The sequence below is a fragment of the Asterias rubens genome, chromosome 3 (assembly GCF_902459465.1).
Source record: "Asterias rubens chromosome 3, eAstRub1.3, whole genome shotgun sequence".
NCBI lineage: Eukaryota > Metazoa > Echinodermata > Asteroidea > Forcipulatida > Asteriidae > Asterias > Asterias rubens.
The window spans coordinates 6,484,896-6,497,255 of NC_047064.1; the positions used below are offsets into that span (position 1 = coordinate 6,484,896).

Genomic DNA, 12,360 nt, shown 5'->3' on the forward strand with positions numbered 1-12,360 from the left:
TTGGAGCGTTCTGGAGAAAACACATTTTTACCATGTTTTAACGTGAGGTAAGAGACTCGCTATATATTTGTTATGTTTCTTGGATGGACCCCAGCTATTAGAAAACTGTGTAACATCTAGGTTTTCTCGGTCAATTTCAGAAAAAGAGCAGCCAATTTAACCATCAAGCTATTCTATTTCGCGCGAAATCGACAGCTACTCAAAAGGGTCATTCGATTTCGTTTTATGATTAGTCAAATGTAATGTTGCGTCATTCGATATAACAAAATAATCATTCAATTTAACAATTCATCAAAGCAGCATTCAAATTCGCAGTCGCTTCTTGAGGCGTGTGTGTCTCGAAAAAGAATGACGATACACTAAATTGAACATAGGGCTAAAGGAATTTGACTCGACTCAAAACGAAATTGAATGGCCGAATTCTGAATTTGAAACGCAGTAACAACTAGAGAGGCAAAACAGCTTTAATTCGAACGCATGAAAATGAAATTGACTGCTCATGTGCCGAATTTGACCGAGAAAACCAATATTATACTGCATGTTCCTTGGGCGTATGGTATCTTATAAAATGTTAAGTTTTTGTCTTGCAGATTATAACCACTTTGGAGGTCTTAAACAAATTTTCTTTTCAGACAGTCTGTCGATCGCGATGAAAAGCCAAATGGATTGCAATGGACATAATTGGTCCTTCAAGTTTCTTCTTTAGTATGGTATAACTTTCGATGGCGCCAAGTGACACTTTGACATTTCCATTCAACGTGATCATTTTATAATTCAACGTGATCTACATTGAGAGCGGGTTTTAACTCCCAACGGAATATTTACATAGATTCGCAAGGTTTTCTTCTTTGTTTCCGAGCTCGAGAAACAACACAAGGCTAACAAGCGGATTGGGGACATTGAATTAATACCGGCTTCATATGAGATGCCTTAACTTTTTCCCACACACTGGTGGCCTGGCCCTAAAGGATAAACAATAAATTCTAAAAGCTATCCCTGATAGAGCCATTGAATATCCTTTGGGAATATATGTTACTCTACTTAAATTCTTGTCATGTTCAGGGCGTCTTCATTTCATCTGTCAGTCTCTATTGGAGATTATTGATTGGCGTACACACCTGATATGGTCAGTCTGAAAGTTATATAAGATAAATTGATATTAAACAAAAGAGACTTGGGGTTGCTGAACCAACAATCTTTCTTCGACATATTCTTTTTGACAAACGTTTACTGTGATTACTTCTTGAATAGTTTGTTCATGTGGTGTGCATGACAGATTTATTCACACACATAAGCTACAGAGCTGTTTATTTTAAGTTTCCCTCTTCGAATTTGAACAATCTAAGATGGCATCAAATACCAGTTTAGCCACAGCGTTTAACGTCGCTATCGGATGCTCAGCCATTCTCGGAAACGGTTTGGTGATTTCCGTCATGATGGTCAGACGTAAACAGTTCAGCTCCTTCACTAACCGACTTATCCGTCACCAATCCATCATCGACTTCGTCTCTGGTTTGGTGTTTCTCCTCATGACAGGGATCAAACAAAGTTCGCTTCTGGAGAATGTGGAGAGAACATTTCTTGGTGTATTTCTTTGTAGGTTCATTTTCTCCAACTTTGTTGTTGTTGGTTTGACTGCGGTGTCCACGTACAATCTGGTGGTGATATCGCTGGAGCGTTTTCTTGCCACGTGCTATCCGGTCAAACATCGCAACTACTGCTCACTCTTCAAGATCAAAGTTTCAATGTGTGCTGCTTGGATCATCGGGTTCACGTATGCGCTGAGGTTTATTTTTGTGTACAAAATCACTGGTAATAAATGCAGCTTTGATTATTCCATTAGTCCAAATGCAATGCTTGGTATAATCAGTGTGAGTATTGCGATAGAGTACATTATTCCTGTGATCCTCATATCGATTTCGTACGTTAGAATACTCTTCGTTCTTCGACACAAACTTGACAATGCTAACGCCAATCAGCAAGATGGTGTCTTCAGTAAGGCTAAGAGAAACGTCATCATGACGATGCTGATCGCTGGTTCCGTGTTTTTCATTTGTTGGACGCCCGTTGAGATGTTTCGTCTACTCTTTGCCATTGGTGTCCTGACTGCCTCAACGCCTTCTCTAGATTTCTTATATCAAACATTTATAACATTAGTGATGTGCAACATGAGCGTGAATCCAGTCGTTTATTGCTTCAAGTACGAGCATTTCCGTACACAGCTCACGCAACTTGTACGGAGCCGATTTGGTCGAAACCGAGTGCGTCCCGGAGATGAGTCTACCGATGCGCCATCTTTATCAATTAACCCAGCACAGCAGACCGAAACCAGACCATTGTAACATCTTCATTATATGCAGCTTCATCAAAATACAGTGTTATCCGAGTCGAGTAAATAACACTAACTTGAAGTTCCGCAAATCACTGTTGCGTTTAACGGTTTCCGCAATAGTCACCGTTTTATGAAAACAAGATCTCTGAAACGTTGTACGTTAAGTTTCTTGAAACTAGAGACAGTCGTTAATGAATCTAGTCTTCAAAAAAAAAAAGAGAAGATTTACCTTCACTGCTTGTTTGATTTTGGCTAAAATTTTACGTCGGCTGTCTGTTCATCATTAATATTACGTGTCGTCGTTCACACGAAACTGATCTGTACCTGTTCCGAATTTGAGATGAGGGGAGGTTGACAAAACACATTTTTGTTGTAATTATCTTAACGTCAGCTGTTTGTTCATTTTGTTCCAGAATAACGTAACATGACAAAAAATGATTTGAAAAACGGACTGTTGAGTGTTTGACACTACATAACATTTGAGAATACCGGTGACAGAAACTGCATCATGATTAGAGAAAAAGCTGTCTGAGTAGCCCGCGAGAGAGGGCGTTAATAATATAGGTTTTCTCGGTCGAATTCGGTAAATGAGCAGTCAATTTCATTTTCATGCGTTCGAATTAAAGCTGTATTGCCTATCCACTTATTACTGCGTTTCAAATTGAGTTCAGAATTTGGCCATTCAATTTCGTTTTGAGTTGAGTCAAATTCCTTAGCACTCAGTACAATTTAGCGTATCGTCATTCATTTTCGAGACACACACGTCTCAGAAGCGTCTGCGAATTTGAATGCTGCTTTGATGAATTGTTAAATTGAATGATTATTTTGTGAAACCGAATGACGCAACATTACCTTTGACTAATCATAAAACGAAATCGAATGACCCTTTTCAGTAGCATTCGATTTCGCGCAAAATAGAATAGCTTCGTGGTTAAATTGACTGCCCATTTTCCGAAATTGACCGAGAAAAAAAATAGTTAAGCTGGTTGAAAAAATTTAAATTTGTAGTACTTTGTTCTCAAAATTCTTAACAATGTTTCGTAGAGTTCGATGAGAAAACAAATTATGATTTACATTTTTCGTCTCGAAATACAATTTTGCTAAGATATCTATATTGTGTCTAGTCGGTATAACGAGCACAGTTCTTTTGAAACAGCAGTATAAATCACGCTTTATTATTGGACCGTTTGGTGCACTACACATTAGAGAAAATCACGTGTGGAGACTCTTGACAATTTTATGCTCACCAAAAGGTTCTTCTTTAATTGAATTATTTGAAGACAATGAGCTGTTGCGGGTTGTTGAAAATAGTCCAAAGTTTTTTTGCCGGTGTGATTTTTTAAAATCAACCCGGAACGATTCGGGTACAAAGCCTTTAAAAGGATCACATATTGGTATAGAGTGTCGGGTCATTTTCCAGGATGGTTCATGTCTGGCCATTTTACTTGCCCATGGGTATTTTTTTAAGCAACAAATGCTCAATGCTAAAATATACCTCTCTTAATATTTATGCATAAGGTACGTCACAATGCTTATCCAAAACGAGGCTATGGGCGCAGTCTAGTCACTGCAAGTGGTGGCGAGCGTGCGCCCATAGCCCCATTTTGGGTAAGAATTATGACGTCATGCATAAGAGAGGCGTATATTAAAGGAACACATTGCCTTGGATCGGTCGAGTTAGTCTTTGAAAAGCGTTCTGTAACCGATTGTTATAAAATGCATATGGATAGAAAGATGATGTAAAAGCAGAATACTATGGTCTACACAAATATGCCTCGAAATTGCGTGGTTTTCTTTTTACCTCGTCGACTAACACGGTCGGCCATTTATGGGAGTCAATTGACTCCCATGAATGGCCAACCGTGTTAATTCGCGACGTAAACGGAAAACTGTGCAATTTTGAGTGATACTTGTGTGGATCTTTATATTCTACTTTTAAAACATCTTTCTAACCATATGCATTTCATAACAAACAATTCAAACGCTTTTTATAGACCAACTCGTCCGAGCCAAGGCAACGTGTTCCTTTAACAAAAGTTAAAAAACATTCACAAGTCTCTCATCAGCCTCCAATAATGCAAAAAAAAGGTTCAGCCGTATAGAGCGAAAACCAGTGACGTTTTATGAACTATAGTTTAAATGTGAGTCTAAAGGTGGTCGGACGAACACCCGGGCCCAAATTCATGGCTTTGCTTACCGCCGAATTTTGCGCTTACGATCAACATTCCCGTTTGCCCTGCAAGCACTGAATTTCTGCGCTAGCTGTGTAAGCTTAGTAACGTGGAGTACGCTAGCGCAGAAGCCAAACATTCCCGCTAACCCGTGAACTACGCTCGACGTAAGCAATGCTTTTGCAAGCGCCGTTTCCTTGCTTAGGGTAAGCAGAGCCATGAAATTTGGCCCAATCTGCTAACGAACGCCTGTGCGGCACCATATGTAGCCCGGGCCCTAAATGTAGCCTGACCTAACTGAATCGCATGGGAGAGGATTCGACCTTAATTTTTTTGTTTGCCGTCAGGTCGAGTTCGGCACGAATTGAAAAGAAGCTTACTTTTAAGACCCAAGATCATAAAATAATTTTTTTTTTTCCATCTGTCACGTTTCCAAAGCCAACAGTTTCGAGAAAGAAAAAAATATTTCGTTGTTGTACCTTGATAATCAAGGTACGACTAGAGCTCATTTCGGAAACGGATACCTTGGGTAAAGAAACAGGATCCAAACATCGAAGTATTATTTAACATGAATCTTTTGTGCTTTGAAACCCTGGATTTGCATTAAAGCCGGACGATGAGCAAGACCAAAATCGACAGTACGTCCATGAGTAAATCGCATTACATTGCGGTTGGCATTCACAATGGATGAAATTGCTTTTACTTAAATAGTTGCCTTGGCTGGGGCGGCATCATTCTCATGCAAGACGACCGAGACACACTCTCTGAATTTTATTTAATTTGAAAGCTTTGACGAACATTCCTTCGAGTGATTTCTTCAAGACGTTTTTGTCAACGTTAACGGTGAAATAACCAGACTTCGCCGTTAGAGACTCGAAAATCCACACCGAAACCGAGTTGTGTCCTACAAGTTTCTACTTCAATCTCAAAAGATGGCATCTAATATTGGTTTAGCCACAGCGTTCAATGTCGCTATCGGATTCTCAGCCATTCTCGGAAACGGTTTGGTGATTTTCGTCATGACGGTCAGACGTGAACAGTTCAGCTCCTTCACAAACCGACTTATCCGTCACCAATCCATCATCGACTTCATCTGTGGTCTGGTGTTCCTCGCAGTGACTGGAGTCAGACAGAGTTCGCTTTTCGAAAATGTGGACGAAAATTTCATGGGCGAAATGTTATGTAGGCTTATCTACTCTAACTGTATCGTGCTAGGCTTAAGTGTGACGTCCACGTACAATCTAGTTCTGATATCGCTTGAGCGTTTTATTGCCACGTGCTATCCGGTCAAACACCGCAACTACTGCTCACTCTTCAAGATCAAAGTTTCAATGTATGCTGTTTGGGTCATCGGTTTTACGTACGCGCTAGTTTTCCTTTGTGTATACAAAGTCAGTGAAAATCAGTGTAGTTTCAACCATGATATGGGAAGTGTTGCTGAGGCAACGCTGTTCTGTCTAAGTTTTGTGGTGGAGTATGCTATTCCTGTGACACTCATCTCGTTTTCATACATAAAAATACTCCTCGTTCTTCGACAAAAACTTGACAATGCTAACGCCGATCAGCAAGATGGTGTCTTCAGTAAGGCTAAGAGAAACGTCATAATGACGATGCTGATCGCTGGTTGCATGTTCTTCATTTGTTGGACGCCTGTTGAGTTGATGCGTTTACTGTTAACCAGCAATGTCGTAACGACTAAAACGCCTCAAGTTGGATACGTTCTCGGGGCATTTACTGAGTTAGTCATGTGTAACATAAGTGTGAATCCAGTCGTTTATTGCTACAAGTACGACCATTTCCGCACACAGCTCAAGCAACTTGTACGGAGCCGATTTGGTCGAAGCCGAGTGCGTCCTGGAGAGGCCGATGGGCCGACCTTGTCCGTACCCGATTCGCGCGGAACAGCACCGGTGAATTTAGATTGAAACTCTGCACTGCTTTGCATTAAACGCATTTTTCGTCGTATTTATTATACAGCACAACCTGATACATTTATCTTTTACGAAATCTTTTAACGAAATCGTTTTTTTTAATGTTATTTTCTTGTAGTCACTGTGTTGGAATGTCATAAATAGAAACACAAATCATGTACAGCTGAATATCCGTAGCACCAAAATGAACTTTACAAATATGTATGTTGTACTTGTTCTAAAAATAATTGCTCGTACTAAGTCATTTAAAAAAAATGAACAACGCCCTCTTGTGTCGGTGCAAAAAACCGGATGTCAGGACAACCAGGGCATTTCTGCTCACAGCTCAAGCAACTGGTACGAAGCCGAAAATGCCCGTTTGCGTTAATTTTGGATACCAAAAGTCCCCACTGTAAGAAAACTAATAGAAAATACCAACGAATTTTATAGGAAAGCTTGGTTTTTAAAAGCGTTCAACATAAAAAGGCTGTTTCCCGACTGCTACTTTTCACTGGTTATACGTGTGTCAGTTCATGGAGTCGGTGACGATTTGTCTAAAAGTCTTGTCGACAAGTGAAATGAGTGTTTAGCAACTCTTTCGAATGTGTGCGAGTAGTACAATTAGCGTCACACGTCCCTACTTTTCGGTGCGTACCATTATTGTCCGTATCTGTCGATAACCATTTTTTCGTGCGTAACAAAATGCAATTGAAATTATTCCAACGAGTTTTTCGAGAAAAAAAAAAAAACACCACACAGATTGTTTTGCATGATTTTAGGGGAGAAACAATACAAATTTTGACCGGTTTAAAAATACAATATATTTTATTTCTATAGAAGGCCAACTTAACTGTTTTTTAATTCGTGAATTCAAAGTAAACAGGAGTTGCCTTACATTTTTAATTTCACTCAAAATAATCGAGAAACAAAAGATTAATGCAAATAGGAATTTAAACCCGCTTTCAAACATCCGTTATAATTCTAATAATAATAAAAATTATTCTCTTAATCTTCACCAATTTATACAAAAATATGAAAATCTATTAATTTAGTTCACACTTAAATGTATAACTTATAAAGTGCATATAATAGCAGTACTGTAGTCATGAGTGTTGCCTTTTGGAAAAAATGTCATTCTGTGGTCTGTTTATCTGCTCACAGCTGTAATGTGCTTCAGAGACCCGCCATGTTTGTGTATCAAACTGTTTCGATTTATTGATCAATCTGTAATCACATTAACATTCACATGAGGGCGCTATAACAAAACTGTATACTTATAGTATTCAATAGTACATGTAGTTGAATACATGACATCCCCCTTTTACAGAATAGTGTTAACATTGAAACTACTGTTAAGTAAATAAAATTACATTTTTGACTCTCCCTGTCCTTGGATGTGCTGTTAAAATATCTAGTGTCTTCAACAAGTTTCTAATTTCAAACACTTTAAATTTCAACAATCATAATAAACAATTTTTTATGCATTTAAACAACTGGCTATTGTAGTACCATACTGTTGATTCTCCTTACTGCAACTTTAATTTAGATTTTAACATTTCTCTTAAATGACAACTCAATTTTCAATTGTTTTATCTTAACATTTAACTTTTATAAATTTCTCAAAGCTGTGTACTCACTAACAGTTACCTTGAAATCAACTTTGTTGTTGCCCGAAATGTTAACTCTGGTTTTACATAGTAGACAAGTCTGGTTTACATGTTTACTTATTTCTTAGCATTCTTCTACATATCTTCTTGGTTGTCTGATCATTCTACCACTCCTGCTCTGTTGTACAACTGTTTGGGGATTTTCGTCCAGCTGTTGTGATCTTTTGTGTGACACATGATCTAGGTCTGGCGGTTCTAGATTGGGAGGATCTTCTTTGGTTTTAAGAAGATGTTTTCTGTTTCTTCTTAGTTCTCCCATGGGTGTTCTCACAATGTACGATCTAGGTTCTTGTGTTTTCTGTGTCACAACAGCTGGTTTCCAAGTTCCATCTTTTTGTTGTACTCTGATAGTATCACCTATGTTCAGATTTGGTAGTTTGCTGGAGTTTCTGTCATGGTACATTTTTTGTACTGTTTGCCTATTGATCAGTTGTTGTTGGATATCAGTCTGAACTTTTGGTTGCAACAGTTTGGCATGTGTAGGTAGAATGCTCCTTGTTCTCCTACTCATAAGCAACTGACATGGTGACCCAAGGTGTTGATCTATGGGTGTGTTTCTGTACTCCAATAGACTTAGATATGGATCTTGGTTGCTTTTGTTTGCTTTCTTTAGCATTTGTTTCACGGTTTGAATGGTTCTTTCTGCCATTCCATTGGACTGTGCATACCCAGGGCTAGACTTCACATGATTGAATTGCCATGTATGTGCAAATTCCCTGAACGCATTGCTACTGTACTGCGGTCCTCCATCTGAGATCACATGATCTGGAATTCCGTGACGAGCAAATATGCTCTTTAGTACAGTTATGACACCTTTGCTGGTAGTGTCATCTAGCAACATTATTTCCGGAAATTTCGAATAGTAGTCCACTACTATCAAATATGTTCTTGAACCCAGATAAAATAGATCGGTTCCAACTTTGGACCATGCACGTTCTGGGGTCGTGTGCGGAATCATTGGTTCTTTCATGTTTGATTTTCTGTGTTCTAGACAGATTGCACACCTGCTGCACATGTCTTCTATTTGTTTTGACATCCCTGGCCAATATAGAGTATCTCGTGCCCTAGCTTTGCACTTGTTTATGCCCAAGTGACTACTGTGTATCTTGTTCAGCATTTCTTGCTGCAGTGCCTTAGGAACGATTAATTTGTCTCCCTTGAACAGTAACTCTTCAGCGACATGGATTTCTTCTCTAAAGTCCCAATATGGTCTTATCTCATCAGGCACTTCCTGTTTTGTGTTTGGCCAACCATTTAACACTGTGGTTGTGACCATCTGTAGTGTTTTGTCTTTCTTTGTTGTTTCTCTGAACTCACAACGTTTTACGTCACTCATTGGTAGGTTAGAGACTAGCATGTGTACCTGCATTTCTATTTCATTTTTGTCATCTCCAGTTTGTTCTGTTGGCAGGTATGCTCTTGATAGCGTATCAGCTATTATCATTTCTTTGCTTGTGCCAGGTTTATGCACAACTTTTATGTCATACTTCTGTACTGCTAACAGCAGTCTTTGGATGCGTGGTGGCGCTGTTGACAGAGGTTTCTTGGTAATTGCTTCCAAAGGTTTGTGATCACTTATTACGGTCACGTGCCTGCCATATATGTACTGGTGAAATTTTTGGCAGCCAAATGTAATGGCAAGCATTTCTTTTTCTATTTGTGCATAGCCTTTTTCCGCTTGTGTTAGTGCTTTGGAAGCATAGGCCACAGGATTGCCTTCTTGTGTCAACACAGCTCCCAACCCATCCTTACTGGCATCTACTGATAATTCTACTGGCGTATCTACATCAAAATACTTCAATGTAGGAGTCGATGTTGCAAGGTTTTTTAGTTTGTTGTAGGCATCTTCTTGTTCTTTTTCCCAGTGCCATTCTGTCTCCTTTTTCAACAGGATTCTGAGCGGAGCTGACATTGCGGATAGAGATGGGATGAACCTCCCTATGTACTGAATCATTCCCAGAAATCTTTCCAAGTCTTTTCTAGACTCGGGAGTTGGCATTTCCAGAATGGCCTTTACTTTGGCTTTGTCTGGTTTTATGCCTTCACGGGATAACTCACGTCCCAAGTACTGGATTTCTGTTTGTGCTATTTTGCACTTTGCTTTGTTCAGTTTTATATTTTTCGCTCTTGCTATTTCTAGAACCTGTCTCAACCTTGCATCATGTTCCTCCCTACTTTTCCCATACACAAGAATATCATCTATGTAGCATACTGCTCCATCAACATTCTCTAGTAATTCAGACATTCTCTTGTGAAATACTTCTGATGCACTATGGATACCGAATGGCAATCTCATAAACTTGTACCTTCCAAAAGGTGTGTTAAACGTACAGAGATCTGAGCTCTGTTTGTCTAATGGGACTTGCCAAAACCCATTGTTTGCATCCAGTATGGAAAAATACTGTGCCTTGTCTAGTTTACTGACCAACTCTTCAATCACTGGTATGTGATAGTGCTCACGTCTTATTGCCTGATTCAACTCTTTGGGATCTAGACAAAGTCTGAGCTTGCCATTTGGTTTCTCTACAATTACCAATGAATTTACCCAGTCTGTAGGGTAATCAACTTTCTCTACAATGTTATGTTCAACCAATCTGTCCAGTTCTTCTTTGAGTCTGTCTCGTAGTGCGAACGGTACTCGTCGCGGTGGATGTACTACCGGAGTAGCATTCTCATCAAGCTTGATGTGATGACATCTGTCGAAACATCCCGTTCCGTCGAAAACATCTGCATATTCTTTTGTGATGTCTGTTTTCTCCATGTTGTCTATACGCTTGATAAGCTGCATTTTAATTGCTGCATCCAGTCCAAGTAAGTTTTGTCCACTCTCGACCACTACGAACTCAAGTTTATGTGAGATTCCACGATGGCATACTTTGATTATACACTTGCCGACAACTGGTATTTTCTCACCACTATAGTTGATCAGTCTCACAGCAGTGTTTGTCACTTGCGGATTCCTTCTAATTTGCTTTAGGGTGTTCTGCGAGATGATGTTTGCTTGGGCTCCAGTGTCTATTTTCAGTTGTAGACGCTTGTGGTTCACCTTCAGATTTACGAACCAGTCTTTTGTCTTGTCTTCGTGTTTGTCTGTCTCTTCATGTGTACCCACAGGGCCTATGAAGAGTTCTTCCATCTGTTCTGAAGCCGCGTGTATAGCTGCAGTATTTGGCGTAGCCTTCCAACCACTGCGTGCCCTGCAGCATTTGGCATAGTGATTGGGTTTCTTACACTTGTGACAGGTCTGTCCATAAGCTGGACAGCTTCTTGGAGGGTGTGATGTCCCACATCTGCCACATGTCCTTTTCTTTGTTTCTATTGTGCTTTGGGTTTTTGCCTCCTTCTTCTTTTGTTTGGGCCTAACTCCAACTTTATGCACAGCTGTTGCCGCATTGTTATTTTCTCCTGTATTGCTCAGGCTTTCTATCTGTGTTTTGCTTGCTTCTGCAGCACGGCATATCTCTATTGCTCTGGTCAAGTCTATCTTGCTTTCCCTAAGCATTCGCTCCCGAACAACATCACTGGTCACGCCACATATTATGTTGTCGCGTATGAGGCTTTCTGTCAATTCCCCAAATTCACAATCTTTGGCCAGTGTTTTTAGTTCAGTTACAAAGTGGTCGACTGTCTCACCTTGATGTTGACTTCGCTTGAAGAACTGATGTCTCAGGAACGCTTGTGATGTGTTTGACTTGCAGTGAGCCTCAAACCTTTCTTTGATTTTTACAAGCTTTTCTTTGTCGTCCGGTTGTTCCCACTTGAACGTGTTGTACAATCGCAGCGCGTCTTCTCCCGCTATGGTTAAAAAGAGTGCTGTTTTCTGATTGTCAGGCTTATTGGTCTTTCCGGTGGCGAGCATGTACAGGTCAAATCGCTGCAAAAACCATTTGTAGTTGTCCGCTAGGTTTCCCTGCAATGACAACCCTTTCGGCAGCTCAATTTTGTCCATTTTTATGGACTTTTGAAGTGTTTCACTTCTGACACCATGTAATGTGCTTCAGAGACCCGCCATGTTTGTGTATCAAACTGTTTCGATTTATTGATCAATCTGTAATCACATTAACATTCACATGAGGGCGCTATAACAAAACTGTATACTTATAGTATTCAATAGTACATGTAGTTGAATACATGACAACAGCCTGCCAACCGAGTCCAATTTTATAAAGCTACTAAGCACAAAAACACGTTAAGCAGACCCCGCCTACCAGACAAACAACCATGTTAGGTATACTATTTGTCCCTGGTTCACTAGTTACGTCAGCTAAGCGGAAAACTAT

At 39.8% G+C, this 12,360-nt stretch overlaps 3 protein-coding genes across 3 annotated transcripts; 2 read left to right on the forward strand and 1 right to left on the reverse strand.

Annotated features, from left to right (window-relative positions):
* Positions 1-1,346: 1,346 nt before the first annotated feature.
* Positions 1,347-2,342, forward strand: LOC117288004 (kappa-type opioid receptor-like). Its single transcript, XM_033768680.1, has one exon. The coding sequence runs from the start codon at positions 1,347-1,349 to the stop codon at positions 2,340-2,342; it is 996 nt and encodes a 331-aa protein (XP_033624571.1).
* A 3,093-nt stretch (positions 2,343-5,435) lies between these two features.
* On the forward strand, positions 5,436-6,428 carry LOC117288005 (melatonin receptor type 1B-like). Its single transcript, XM_033768681.1, has one exon. It carries the CDS (start codon positions 5,436-5,438, stop codon positions 6,426-6,428), a length of 993 nt encoding a protein of 330 aa, XP_033624572.1.
* A 1,716-nt stretch (positions 6,429-8,144) lies between these two features.
* On the reverse strand, positions 8,145-12,029 carry LOC117288006 (uncharacterized protein K02A2.6-like). The gene has a single exon (XM_033768682.1). The coding sequence runs from the start codon at positions 12,027-12,029 to the stop codon at positions 8,145-8,147; it is 3,885 nt and encodes a 1,294-aa protein (XP_033624573.1).
* Positions 12,030-12,360: the final 331 nt, after the last annotated feature.

What these genes read in the sequence shown, in the direction of transcription:
- LOC117288004 (XM_033768680.1), top strand. Translation starts at nt 1,347, where the DNA reads ATGGCATCAAATACCAGTTTAGCCACAGCGTTTAACGTCGCTATCGGA.
- LOC117288005 (XM_033768681.1), top strand. Translation starts at nt 5,436, where the DNA reads ATGGCATCTAATATTGGTTTAGCCACAGCGTTCAATGTCGCTATCGGA.
- LOC117288006 (XM_033768682.1), bottom strand. Translation starts at nt 12,029, where the DNA reads ATGGACAAAATTGAGCTGCCGAAAGGGTTGTCATTGCAGGGAAACCTA.